Source organism: Apteryx mantelli, chromosome 1, assembly GCF_036417845.1.
Source record: "Apteryx mantelli isolate bAptMan1 chromosome 1, bAptMan1.hap1, whole genome shotgun sequence".
Taxonomy (NCBI): domain Eukaryota; kingdom Metazoa; phylum Chordata; class Aves; order Apterygiformes; family Apterygidae; genus Apteryx; species Apteryx mantelli.
The window spans coordinates 128,236,460-128,250,809 of record NC_089978.1 but is presented as its reverse complement, the minus strand read 5'-3'; the positions used below and the strand labels follow the sequence as shown (position 1 = coordinate 128,250,809).

At 41.0% G+C, this 14,350-nt stretch overlaps 1 protein-coding gene across 1 annotated transcript; it reads left to right on the top strand.

Moving 5' to 3' along the window:
- Positions 1-7,301: 7,301 nt before the first annotated feature.
- On the top strand, positions 7,302-14,087 carry CCDC181 (coiled-coil domain containing 181). Its single transcript, XM_013950234.1, has 5 exons — positions 7,302-7,439; positions 8,012-8,995; positions 11,535-11,681; positions 12,336-12,490; positions 13,149-14,087. Exons 1-5 carry the CDS (start codon positions 7,302-7,304, stop codon positions 13,309-13,311), a joined length of 1,587 nt encoding a protein of 528 aa, XP_013805688.1. The 3' UTR covers positions 13,312-14,087.
- The last annotated feature ends 263 nt before the right edge of the window (positions 14,088-14,350 follow it).

The window sequence follows — 14,350 nt, the reverse complement described above, 5'->3', positions numbered from 1 at the left end:
GAACTCTGTTAGTCTTGTGTCTTGCATCTGGTATTAAAGATCCTTAATTGCTGAGCAGTTCAAAAATACCAGTGGGCAGTTCCAATGCAGGCCAGCCCAGCAATGGAGAAAGTCAATCACTAGTGCAGGTTAACTCTACTCAGTAGACATAGATGCGTTCGTCTCACAGAGGGAGACTAACGGAAAGCAGATGTTGGATCAGAGGGAGGGATCACTAATTCCTGTTTATGTTAGTCTTGATGATTGGAAACATAGCTTAAGAAAAGCTGTCCCTGTTCCAGCCCGTAACCAACATACCTTTAAGTAAGGTCTGTGCTTCTGTTATATCAATCAGTGGATGAGTAGGGGTTCCCTCCCCACCCCCCAAAAACAAAATAGGAGCCCCATGCGATTTGCAAGAAAACATGGGGAAGAACATTACAGATCTGAAGAACATTCAAAATTGAAATCAGGAGCTATGGCTGTCTGAGTAAGAAGGGATGAAGCTTCAATGACATGAAGATAGTAGCCAGGTGCATGGGAATGCATAAGGTGGTTCTGGGAGTGTCTTTGCACCTGGAAATAAAGAGTGGGTTCTCCCAAGCTAGCAGTATACAAACAAAGAATGTTATCTGTAAGCATTTTCTAAATATGCTATTGCCCGAAGGAACTACCATATGAACATGCAAGCAAAACTACACTCCATCTACCAAAACTTGCAGCTTTATTTGCATCTTGTTTTAGAAATAAAATATCCACTCCCATGTTTGTGCATGGAACAATTGCAGATGACAAATGCTTCTTCTACAGGAGAGATGGGGGGGCATGTGGGATTGTTAGGGGATTTTCCTTTTGTTCTTTTTTTTGGGGGGGGGTCTTGATAATAAATATCAAGAACTGTGGAAAATGTAAGTTACAATGTGTGCAACCCCTTCCCCCCCCCCCAAAAAAAAACAAACAGAAAAAACCCAACCCACCATTATTTCTCCCCCACACCCCTATCTCACCTCAGAAAACCAGAATAGGGCAGTTGCTCTTCCTTCTGCCAGTTGATGGATTACCCTTAATTTTGGGACTCTTATCTGATCTGCTGAGCACTACTGCCATCCAGGGGCTTCTTGACTATGCAAGGGATTAAAATCTATATATAAAGCAGGAAGGTAACTGATGCTTGAGAGCGGTGTAGCATTACCATTTAAGACGGACACAAGCATTTGATCTCTCTGGTGCTGGTGAAAGGTGCCCTGTCCGGAATCCCGAGGCCGCTCTTGTTGGCAAGCAAAGCAGGTCCCATGAACCATGGTGCTTCTCCTTGCTCCTCCCATCGCATGCCTCCATGCGGGCAGGCAACAGCGTACAGCAAGAGATGAAAAGGGAGACGCAGCTACAGTCAAGCAGCTTAACTCCTGCATTAGAGATACGGCACGCAGCACGTTTTGATGGAGACGAGATAAATGCGACGCACAGCAGGGGCGTCTCCCTGGGATGCTGTGGCTGTTTCTGGGCTCCAGTAAATGTCGAGGACTGTTCAAGGTAAGTATTACAGCTGGATTCATGTATACTGCACCAGGCTACTGTACTGCTGGTAAGACTTGGCATAGTTCCTGAACTTTATTATAGGATCTTTGTTAGGGGGAGAGGCCAGGTGCTGGACTTAACGCTGTGCAAAAGGTAATAAACAGTAAGACCTGCTGGAGGCTGCTGCAGGGAGCACCACCCACTGCTGTATTCCAGGGCTATTGCAGGATTACAGCTGGGCTACCCTCCAGCTGCGTGTGAGTGTGAAACAGCCAGCTGTGCTGTTGGGGCAAGGGAAGCAGTCAGTACGGAAGTGATTGTGTTTTTTTCTCTGTCGGCATGAGTGGAGCCAAGTACTGGGAAGGAGGGAGGGACTTTGGTTACAGAAGGTGGCAGGGCAAGGAAAACTCTGGGTACTGTAGCTACTCTTGACAGCATCAGTCATTGTGGGAAGGCAGGCAGGTCCCCGGCATCATGTGCCTAGCTGATACGGGGAGAGGCAGGTTCTCACCTGTTGGAATACTGGAGTCTCCCTGTGCCCTGCTGCTTTGTATGTCCGTCAGCAAATCTCTCAGACCATTTTTACCTCTGTTTTGGTATGAGTAAATTAGGCTGTTTCCTGCAAAACATACAAAAGGTGTTAAGGTGCTGCCCTGAAAGTGTTACGCAGTCTGTATCTGTGAAATATATTTGCTCAGCATAAATCACTGCTCTGTAAACACAGTATCTGATTAATGACATAGAAAAGAGCAACCAACACATTAGGGCCTATCCTTGGAGTCTCCTTGCTCGGCTATTGTTTTCCTTTTTTTTTTTCCACAACTTATCATGTGCAACTCCCTCACAGACAGGAACATTTGAAATCCTAGGTTTAACATTATATGGGTTAACAAACACAGTCATGCATTTAGATTGATCTGAAAATATCAGGAAATTATCATTATCAAGCATTATAGCTTGATCCTCCAGCAACTGGGTCTAATTCTCCTGTTACAAGGAAGTGGAATGTATTACAAGTGGAATAAAGCACCTCTTTTGAATGAAAGGGGTGGTAGTGGCTTGTAAAATGAAAGATGGTCTTATGGTAAAAGCACAGCATAAAGAGAGCTGGGGACTACATCAAAGCTTTTAGCTTATATTAGTCTGCTATGAACTTGACAAAGCCACCTGTCTGTGAGATGTGGAAAATCAGAATTTTGGTGTTTAGTCTTTAAGCATGCAATAAATACATGACCTTGGGTGAGGTCCGTGGTGGAGCTGTTGCCAGCAGGTGTAGCGTTGTCTCGGGTGCATATCCAAGGGAGCCCTTCCTGCTCTCCAAAAACAATGCTGAGAGCCCATTTCTCCCTCTTGCCGCAGGGTTAGAAGAAACCCCAAGGTCGTAGAGACCAGACTGCAGCTGTTACAGGCCACCACATCACAGAGCCCTTCGTAAACCTGCCGAGCTGTGTCTGGAAATGGTTTTGTTATTTGCCCTTACTACTTTGAATGAAAGGTTAATTCTACCCTTGCTACTTGGAGAGTTTGAAAACTTCCCTTCAATGTCCAGGCTAAATTTATTCATGGCTGGTTTCTGCCTATGTTTTCTTCCATTAACGTTAACTCTCTGGTGAAGTGGGCGCTCTGCCCTGAGAGGTGTGCAGCCTTCTGGCCTACCAGCCTTTAACCAGTGGCTCTCTGTGTCTCACCACCGAAAATCGCATTTTTTGTGTGCTAGGAGCCTTTCACAAGTGATCAGAAAGTTTAGCCTGCTGTTCAAATATCGTTTCTACTTTGTTGAAAACAGGTGGCAGAGCTCTCCACCCTTTACAGAGTGTGACAGGAGCTTAGCAACCACAGTTCTTGCTTCATGTGGCTGATAACCTGTGTTTCGTGTAAAGGGCTTCCAGTCCATAATGAGCTTTTTATATGCTTCATGGCTGATTTACTTGTCATGCAACTCCTTTTCAGGCCTGCTAATCACAGAGGTACCATGTTTACAACCTCTGCTTTTTTTTTTTGTTTTTTCTTTTCCCCTAGACAGGTCTTTGATGTATCCCTCGCTTGCTTGCTGTAGGTATACAGCCTTTCCTTTCAACTTCCAGTTGTCATCCGTGCGTCAGCTCCTTGAACTGGGACAGTTATTTATTTAGGTTTTTTTTTTTTTTTTACATTTCAAAGTTCTGAAAGTGATAAGTGATTAATACAGAGGGGCATGTCTTTGGAAAAAAAAAAAGAGAGCTATCTTATTAATAAAAGCGTACATTTTGACACTTGTAGCTTTGAGTTCATCAGCTCCAACCTGCTCAAATTGCTCATTATCAACTGAGGCATGAATAATACAGCACAAAAACTACCGACACGCAAGCTGTGACATGAAACGCTGCCAGTGCCAAACAAATGCATAATTCAATAATATTGAAACATGTTTATCTAGGCACAAAAAGCCCTCTTTTAAATCACTAGTAGTAATCTTGAATGCATGCTTGTGTGGTGGTGGTACAGATGACCGCAGTTAGGGGTGCTGCCCTTAGGTTTTTTGCTTCTTTTTTTTTAATTTCCAAATATTAAGTCCCCTTTTGCTCCGAGGAAAGTGTGCCACGGCCCCGAGGCTAAACGCCCGCTTTGCCGGGGGTGGCAACGCGGGGCCGCCGCCAACGGCCGGCGAACGCGGGGCCCAGGGAACCGGCAGGGAGGCCCCGCCCCGCCGCCGAGGCCCGTCTCCACGGCAACGGGGCAGCGCCGCCCCGCGAGAGAGCCCGGGCCTCTGTTGCCTAGGCGACGGCGTCAGGGAAAAGGTGAGGGCGGTGGGGGAGTTTGGCCCTCGGAGGCCGCCATCGGCGGTGACTGTTGCTGCGGGAAGGTGAGCCGGTGGGGGGGGAGGGGCTGGCCCCCGCTGTTGCCGTGGCGACGCCGCCGGGCCGGGCCGGTTTGCCGCCGGTTTGCTGCGTTGCGTGTGGCGCGGTTTTATGCCCGCAGCCCGGCGAAACGCTGCTGCGTGTGCTTTCGTGCGTGGATAGCAGCCGTGGGAGAGTCCCGTGAAACATCTGACGGCTTGCGAGGGTTACGCGCGCCGATTCTCACGAGTAGGAGCAGCTCCCGTTGGCCAGCACCGGTCTGGAAACCGGCAGCTGGGTAATACTCGTAGATCATCGTTCTGTGTTGAAGCTCAGGCCCTGAGGCGCAGGTGTCTGCTCCCTGCAGTAAAATTGTATGGTTTGGATGTGTGTGTGTGTGTGTGTGTATATATATATATATATATATATATATACGTACATATATGTATATATATTTTTGGTACAAAGAGACAAAGTAGTAAATGCCAATGACAGTGTCCATGTTTTTTTATAGTAACTGTGCCTAGCCTGTGCATGGGTATAACCAAGTGGAAGTGTTACTAGCTTTGCAGAAGAATTCATAGTTACAGCATACATCTCCCCTCTCCCTCCCCCGCCTCCAAAATTTACATGTTAGCAGGTAAAAGTGAAGACTTTAGATTTCCTGAATACCTTTGGTTCCCATTAAAGTTCAAGCACTTTAATTTTACTGTTTAAGAACTTGAATAGAATAGGAGCTGATTCAGAGTCTTCTGGATCAAGGTCCTGAAACCAATGTTACAACAGAAGAGACTGGGTTTATGCTGCTGTCCTTTATTATATGTATTATAAATGAATTGTGTTCAGTATTTGTGCTGAGTGACACATACTGGTATGAACCTGTTTCGTTAAGAGCCCAATTCAGCTTTGCAGGGCACTGAATGTAATCGCTTCTCATAATTAGAAGTAAGGTAAGGAGGAGTAGTTCTTTTGTGTTGAGTATATGGTGGAGCAGAGTAATCTCTATTAAGAACCTAGGTAGGTGCCAGCACCCAAACCATAGATATTTGTGAAGAGAGGAGCACTTCCAAGCAAAAAGGTTTAGATGTCGAATGACAGAGTGATGGAAGTAGAAATGAGGTAGAAAGCCAAGACAACAGTCTGAATAAACTCCGGAAATTTAGCCTGAGAGAAACCTAGTGTGAACAAATGATTACTGTGGTAAGTGGTGGCTAAAAGGAAGCTGAAATTTAGGAGGAAAAATTGCCTGCTTTCCTTGAACAAAATAGGGATGAAGGAAAAAGAGGAATTTTTATAAAGTTTGTGTAAACTTTTGTATAAACAAGCTTGCATCAAAGTTTATTACCAGGTTTATTACCATTCTTTCCTCTTAACTAACATTTGGCTAAATTTTGAAGTCAAAAAGGGCAACATTCTTGTCAAGCATGGAATACAGGGTCTTAAGAGACAGGGCTGTGAGCAGATGTTCACGTGAATAAATAATGAAGAACTCAAAGGTGCTCATCAGAATGTAAAACAAAAGCTTGAAGTAATATAAGCAGCATCTTCAAGACAGAATGGAAGTCATTGTTTAGGGCCACAGCTGCAAAATGCTTTGACAGCTGGGAAGTCCAGGTGCCACCTGACTTGTCTGAAATGGCAGGGTGGATCAGACAGTGAGGACATAAGGAGCAATAGCCATCTTGCTGTTGCAGGGACATCCTGGGTCAGAGCTAATTCTTAGATCCCATATTAGGTTGCCATATGCTGATGCTCGTAGAGTGATCTTTTAGTATATTGTAAATGAGACAGATTTATCCTGTAAGAGAGACACTTAGAGGTGGCAAATTCCAGCATGCAGCAGAAGGTACAAAGAGAAGAGGAACTTTTGAATAATCAACATTTCCTGCTTTTGTAAACAGTGATGAACAAATTAGGGAAGGAATGATGTGTGGTAAAGCTGTAAAAAGAGCAGAATCAGCTATCTAGTCTGTGTATCTCCACATGTCTTTAACCCTTTCTTGCCTTTAGATGCAGGTAGATGTCTTCAATTGAGTGAGCTGGGCAGAGGGTGGTATGTCAGGCAGTCAGCCTGGATCTCCAGGCACTGGCATTTAAGCAGTTCTTTAGGAGCTATTGGCACCTGTGTGCTAGCCAGTCCAAAGATTGCTTAAAAGATTCAGTTTTTTATAGTGACTCTTCTTCAGTTCTGTCATGGATATGACTATATCCAGCCTGATTAACCGGTTGTTGAGTATTTCCCACTGTTGTCCTCTTTGGAAATTCAAACTAAAACTGAATCCTTTTTCCAGCAGTCTTAATTGGTTTCCATGTGACCTTTTTTCCCCTAATATTAGTGGAAGTGATATGGTTTGAAAGATAGCTGCTTGTAAATGTTCAGTGACTCTAGCAGAGTGTTTGTGTCACGAGTCTAATGAATGTCTTCTCATTTTAATATGTCCTTATGGGAAACTTTCTCCTAATTTGATGTATCGTAAGCAATGGCAGGGATCTTCCAGGGTTTATGCATCCCACAACTTTGTAATATGACTTTAAACAAGTTAACATTTGTTTAAAGGAAGGTGGGCCAGACAGACATAAAGCAACAATGTAAAACAGGGCTGAGAGCAGTGGAAGCTCTTAGTACTTCTAATAAACAGAAAAGAATCATCTCTTTAGTGAAGCATGGGACTACAAGTCATGAGATCATGAGTTCTAGTCTTAGCTTTGCCAAAGATTTCCTGCAAGACATTAAGTGACCTGAGTTTGCTTTGTCTCAAATCTCCACTTAGTAGCTGGAGCTGGAAGGGCAAAAATCATTCATGTTTATAAACCATTTATGAGCCTTAATTCTGAGGTGCTGTGGCATTATCTAAATAATAGTATTGATATTGCCCACAGGTTTTATGTGGGTGCTGTGAGAGATACCAATGTTCTATTTTTGTGTTGCTAGTGTCTTAAAATAGGCCTTTTTCTCCTTTTGTAGTATTACTTTAAGACATCACCAAAATGAGTGAAAAGGAAGACCAAGGCGATCCAGCAGACATGGATGATATAACAGAAAGCATAGAGTATGAGGATGACTTTGAAAAAGACCTTGAATGGCTAATTAATGAAGAAGAAAAAGAAAACCTTGGTGAAAGAGAGGTATTTTTTAAATTAAATGCTAATTATTTTATTTAGAAGAATAAAAGAATGATATTTAGAATTGTAAGCACAGAATTCAATGATGTGATTTGAAATGTGGTTTGAAATGCATATGTACAGTCACTGAATTTGGACAAGGAGGGTTATTTGGAATTATAGTGAAAAATAGTTCATTGAACAGGTTATTTTGGTTATGATTGTCTTAAATCAGAAAATTCAGTGTTCATTGGAAAGAATATATTTGGTTCAAAAATACTTCCGCTTCTACTGCAGGTTCCTTTAAGTGTTTGTGCAACTCACAGTACTCTGTTTTTTTGTTGTCACAGATCACTTTACTGCTCAGGCCATGGTTTGTTAAACTTTGTGTAGATGGGAATATGGGGAAACTGCAAAAGAGTTGTTAGTGCCAAAAAAGCTTTTGGTTGTGATATTAACTATATTTGATAGCCTGTCTTAGGATTAGTGTAATCAGTATTGCTCTTCTCTCTCTCTCTTGCGCTTTCCTGTCTATTTCTCTGATGCTGTTATTTGTTGGGAGAATAGACTGAGAGAGTTATTTTTATTTTTTTTAGAATCCTGAACAAAATGCAAAGGATATTGATGCAATAATTGATAAAGTCTTGGAGGACTTTGAGGAAGGGGAAGACAGTGAGGAAAGAGAAGAAAATATAGATCAGCTTTCTGAGGCAAATGTAGATGTGAAAGTGAGTCAGCCCAATGAAGAACATTTGGTATCCAGGTCTGATGTTAAAAAAGGGGACCATGTATCTGACACCGATAGTGAATGCTCTATCCAGGAGTCCAAGCTGGAAAGCAAAAAGGAACTAGATGAGGAAGAGGAGGAAGAAATAAAGCGCTACATCTTGGAAAAGATTGAAGAAGCCAACAAACTGCTGGAGAATCAGGCTCCTGTGGATGAGAATAGAGAACGGAAATTAAAATTTAAGGATATGTTGGTAGATCTTGAAGTTCCTCCTTTAGAAGATGCTGATGTTTATAAAGCTGATCTTGCAGAAGGAGATGATGTTACAAATAGGCTATCTCAGTTGCATATTTCTAATGAAATGGGACAGGAAAGCACATCACTTTCACCAGATACTGACAAGGATGAGGAACAGAAGGATGGGAAGATCCTAGTGGAAAAAGATGGAAAGTTTGAACTCTTGAGTTTATGTGATATTGAAAGCCAGGGCTTTTTGCCCCCAATTAGTGTTTCCTTCACTGATATTGAAACTCAACGTATTTCTCCCAAATCTTCACCCTACAGTTCTTGTGGCACTGTGTCTCAAATGAAGGACGCATCTCTAGTAAAAGCAGGAGTACATTCTTTCTCTCCTGCTGAAGAAGAGTGTGTGTATTTCCCTAAGCCTCCATCTAACCCTAAGTGTCGTCCAAATTCTGCCATCAATGCTGCAAGAAGTCTGGGAAAACAGAAGACTCCACAGAGAGCGCAGTCTGCAAATATGCCTGTGAGAAGTTCCACTTACTGTCTTTCTCCCAGGCAAAAAGAGCTGCGGAAGCAGTTAGAACAAAGGAAGGAGAAACTGAGGAAAGAGGTAAGGATACAGAGGCATCGAGCAGATCCCAGTGACCATCACACTTCTCTGTTTCACAGAGCCACGTGTTCAATGTATTTATTCCATCTTTCCATGGTAAAAGAGGCAGTAATAATAATTCTCTGAAGTTTGTACAGAATCTCTCAAAACTCCTTTCCTTAAAAAGGAATAGAGTGGCACAGGGTCGTGTCTTGCTCACAGGAGAAATTAAGTATTTAATATATCCTTCATAAATATGCCTTCTTCTGCCATATTGTGCTTACTGCTTTTGCTTATTGACTCACTATGTAAGTTCCATTATGGGCCCACTGTTTACAGAAACCTAGTTAAGTACATGATATCACACCTCTACTGATTACACTGCAATGCAGAAAGTTAGCATTGACCACAGTAATGCAGGTGTGCATTTGGCTGCTGCTAAAGTATGCAATAGGTAATTCTTGTATGGGAGAGTGTTCAGACATAGATTAAGATTTTACACAGGAGTGACTGTGAGAGCTATGGACAAGGCGGGGGGCGTGCAACATGTATGGGAGATATGACTAACTTCAAAAGGGGCATGCCTTGTTGGTTGTTCAAGATGCATGCAGGTGAAGTCATGTTGAATGATAATGTAACTGGATACTTCTTTTCATAGAAAGGTTTTACATGGATGAGTGTTGTAGTAAATTCTCCCAATTAGTTTGTTGCAAAGTCTTTTTTTTTTCTTTTTTTTTTTTTTCCACCTTTGTGGATACTGCTTTTTCTTCTTACTTGGTTTTACCTGGGCACTACACAGAGAGGAAGAAGAAAATATTCCAGGTACCATAGTTAATCTTCTTGTGTCTACACAGGTCAGTAATTTAAAGGAAAAAATGTATACTCTATTTTGGAAAATCAAACCAGTATCTAATACTATTGCACTACTGGAAAAAAAAAAAACAAAACATTTTAGTTCTTTTCTCCAGTGTCTTCTTCAGAAAAACAATGATTAATAGAAGAGTCAGCCTGTGACAGCTATAACAGGAGCTTCAGAAATCTTTACAAGAAATTTAAAAAGTGTGGCCATTTTGCTTCTCTTTGCATTATGGTCATACCATTGCAAAAAGGTAGCTTAATATGTATGTTGTGAGTTGTTTTGATATTTAAAATATTAAAGATTTCCTATTTGTTTTTTAAAAGCAAGATTTTGATCAATTCAGAAGTTCCACATGAACATAATAGTGGTTGCATCAGGAAACTCTGTTTTTGAATATTCATTCAAGACAGGATAGGCAGTTCGGATTCTACACAAACCATTCGCGCTTCTCTGGGATTCCAGTTAGTTGTTTTAAACATAAGCTAAAGAGCTTGAAAGGCTACTTTCTCTCCAGGAAAGCAGGTCAAGCCTGCTTTATTTGAAAAATTTGCTGAGACTTAGCTCATTTACAAGGAGTATGAAATGTTAAGAGTTACTAGTTTGCGTTGTTTGTACACACAAGACTAGATCTCTTGGCACCATACTCCATGTATTTAAGGTAACAAGAAGTATGGTGGAGGAAGGGAAGGTTATTATCCTGATAGTGTGCTACATCCCCTTCTCTGTTGACTAACTTACGAAAAAGGTAAAAATGTATTACTTTATTTCTTCATTCTTGAAGGGGAACTAATAACACATTATGGATTTCCTAGGCAGGGAACATATCTTGGGATTATTGGAAACTATTAGCTCCCCCCCCCCCCCCCCCCCAGTAAAGTACAAATTGTAAATTTGGAGGATGCAGTCTGAAAGTTGCAGGTAGGTGAGAGGAACATCATCTATTTGAGGGAAAAGCAGATTTCTCTGAGTGTTGAAATTAATGGGGATTATAATTTTTGTGCCAGAGAGAATCAAAACCTGGTAAAAATGTCCTGATATCTGTCTGAAGAATCTTTTGAAATCTTTTCTCCTATAGGTAGACACTTGTCATTAGTTAAAATGCAATTAATAATACTTACAAAAAGTTTTTTTCAATTTTGTAAAATAGATTCATTTTGTAAACCTGAGAAAAGTGTTAAGCTATAGTGCCTTCCTAATCAAATACATTACGACTTCATGTCCAGAAAAATTTCTTATTTATAACCTAGTGCCTGCAGTCCATAGAAAGTTAAAAGTCCTTTAGGGTTTAGCGGTCTAGCAAGCCTGTGATGCTTCTTGTTTTTAAAATGGGTCAGTTTAAAATGATTTTAAGCCATTCAGAGCTATTGGACAGATCTTATTTTAAAAGTCTTGACCTGTTTCTACTGAAATGTCTGTGAGGTGAGATGAATCATGGAAATGGAGGTAATCACAAAAAGGGGGTCAGACTGAAAGCATCTGACTGTGGCCTGAACTAGGGAAGTGCTCAGGCCAGCTTTTTCCTAAAGATAGTATCAACTTGATGCAGTCTTTGAGTATTCCTGTTTCACTAGCATTTTTGTATGTGTCAGATATAAAATTCAAACAACTTGCTTATTGTCCATTGTGACAATGAAGGCCTTTGCATATTAAGAGGATTATTTAAAAAAATAAGATTTTTATTCACTCTCTATTTCATGCAAGGAAGAAGAACGAAAAAGAGAACAAGAAGAACAGAAGAAAAGAGAGAACGAGATGGTTTTTAGAGCTTGGTTGCAGAAGAAGAAAGAACAAGTGCAAGAACAAAAGCGAATTCAGCGTGCAAAGGAGCTAGAAGACTTGAACAGCAAAGTAAGAGCTCTCAAATGTAGAAGTGGGATTTATAGTGCTCTGGTTAAATAGAAAAAATCAAATTCTTAGCCCATGTGCTTAGAAAAGCATATGAAAATTCACACTGATGGGAAATATTTTTTGTTATATGTTGTTTCCACTGAAGAGCTAGATTGACTTTCATGTTGAGGGTTGTTCTGCCTGGCAGGGTGGCTTGTGTCATACAAGCTATATACATGAACTTAGTAGCTATAATATCGCTTGCAGAAGACATAGTGATGCTGTCTTTCAGTAGGAGAATAACTTCATTGGGCCCTGGAGTGAACAATGAGCAGAGGAACCCTTTGAAGTGTATTCCTTACCATCAGAGCTGGTTGGCAAGCAAGTTAATGTTGTGCATGACTTGACCAAACACTTAAGGTTCAGATGCTCTGTTCTGAAGTTCCTGTATCTTGCCACAATGGGATCGAAAAACTAAATTCAGTATTTTTTCAAAATACTGCTTTGAATGCTTGCTCACATATATATTTCATGATAAACTAGCATATGCTCTAGTTTGCTTATAAAGCATGTTTCCCAGTTGTGGATTGGAGAGGTCAGGGAAGTTCAAAAAATTATTAATATAAAGGTCACTTAATGGTAAGTCTTGTGTATGTATGTCTTTTATTTAAATAGGAGAGGAGCAGGAATCCAGAAGAAGCCTTCAAGTTATGGCTTAAAAAAAAGCACCAAGAACGCATAAAAGAAAAACAGATAGAATTTTTGAGACGCCAAGCGGAGAGCATGACCTTTTTTCCAAGAACAGAGGAATGCAACAGAGCCTTTAAAGAGTGAGTAGGGGTCACTCTTATTTCCTAGGGAACCAGACTATTTGAATATTGTGTAGTCTATCAGCTTAGACAAATAATCATAATCCACAGTACATCGTTACTGCTGAAGTCCTTATTAACTTCCTGCATGAATATACCCTCGTAAGCTTATACCCTAGCAAAAGTATATCAGTTCCTTGGTGTTGTCTATCCACTGTTGTGAAATTACTTTTCAAGGCTTGAGCTGACCTAATGGTTTGCTTGGCTAAAAAAGGGAGCTCCTTTTCTATCCCTTTTTCAGTTCTGGAGAAGAGTTGTGCTGGTTCAGTTCATTAAACATGCAGAAAACTAACCTGACAACATGGGTTGGTTTTTTTTGTTTTGGGGTTTTTTTTTTCTCGAGTCTGTGGGTCGAATTAGGTCAACATAAGGGGAAGGGAAAGGTGGGTGCAGAACCAGGAGTACTGGGATGGAAAAGCAGGGCCTCCCATGTTTGGGAGTGGCAGGCTCTTAGACTGGCTCAGCCTTAACGCATAAACTGTATCCTGCAGGACAGGGTGACTCAAGTCATCTGGTTGGGTCATTAGTTAAATGGGGACTGGTGTCCTTTGAATGGGTGAGATAAAACTTTTGTTTTTCATTGTCAGTATTTCTAGTCCTGTTTTTTTTTCCTCCACAGATGGCTAAAAAGAAAGAGAGAAGAAAAACGAGCAGAAGAGCTAGCAGCTAAAGAGCGAGTAAGGCAGCTTAGGTTAGAAGCCAGAAGAGCAAAACAGTTGCAGAATATCCACTGCATTAGTTCAGAACCTAAATCCTTTCGCTTCACAGACCATTACAGCTGAAGGTTTGAAGAAGACTTCTCTGTGGCAGCTCACTTGCTTCTTACAGGTTGAGCTTTTGCTCTTTATAGCTACTGACCTTTTGTGGTGTTTTAAAGCTTTTAAGCAAGTTTAATAATTCTTTTCACTGACAATGAATAAATACTACCTATTTATTTGTATTTTTTGTTGAAAAGCCTGCTTTTATGTATAACTCAGGGATAGTCTTGGTTTGACCAAATCTAAATGAGCAAGATCTATATGCAAGGGTGGCCAATACTAATTCCTGTCTTTAAAAAGCACTTTATACCAAACTCCACCATACGCAGGCTCTTATGTTGTGTTGAATTTTTGCTGGATTAATATTGCTGGTTGCTGCTGCTTGTGAAAACTGCACAATACTTCCTGTTGTTGGAATATGCTGTTTCCTGAATCTTTGAGATACCATTTTCTATTGATCTGTAGACTAGCTGTTACTTTGTTGCTCAACCAGTGGAATATTTTAGTTCCAGGATAGGGGGTCACAGAAGGCTATCAGGTACACAAACTTGCAACAGTTTTTGAAACATACTTCTGTGAGCCAGACTGACACATCCCTATTCAGTAGTTCCTACTCTGTGCAATTAAAGATGATATTCAGCATGAATTAGAACCCTTACAAGTAATCCAGCTTCCTTGATATTGGTATGTATTTCTATGTTTGCTAAATCATTTTAATAACTACATCACTTTACTCAAATAATTGTGAACTCCGACCAGAGAACAGGCTGAGATCACTAACAAAGAAAGTAATAAAGTTTTTGCAAGATGAGGAACATTCTGTCCAGCTGTGTCTATGTCCCTGACGTATTTCCTTATAGCTCACTGTGATCTGACATTGTCTTTATGATAATTACAGGAAAAAGGCCTTGAACCCTATCCAGGATGTAAGTGGTCTTTAGCTCTGAACATGAAAAAAATGACAGAAGGAACTATAGTGGGGACAAGACAAGTTTGCCATTTGTATTTTTCTCCTACTATTTTGAAGATGGTTTTAGATGTGTTCCAGAGGGTACTGCTGTTT

Coding starts and splice junctions, on each gene's coding strand:
- CCDC181 (XM_013950234.1), top strand. CDS start 7,302: ATGAGTGAAAAGGAAGACCAAGGCGATCCAGCAGACATGGATGATATA. Junction 7,440..8,011: donor AAAACCTTGGTGAAAGAGAG/GTATTTTTTAAA, acceptor TATTTTTTTTAG/AATCCTGAACAAAATGCAAA. Junction 11,682..12,335: donor TAGAAGACTTGAACAGCAAA/GTAAGAGCTCTC, acceptor TTATTTAAATAG/GAGAGGAGCAGGAATCCAGA.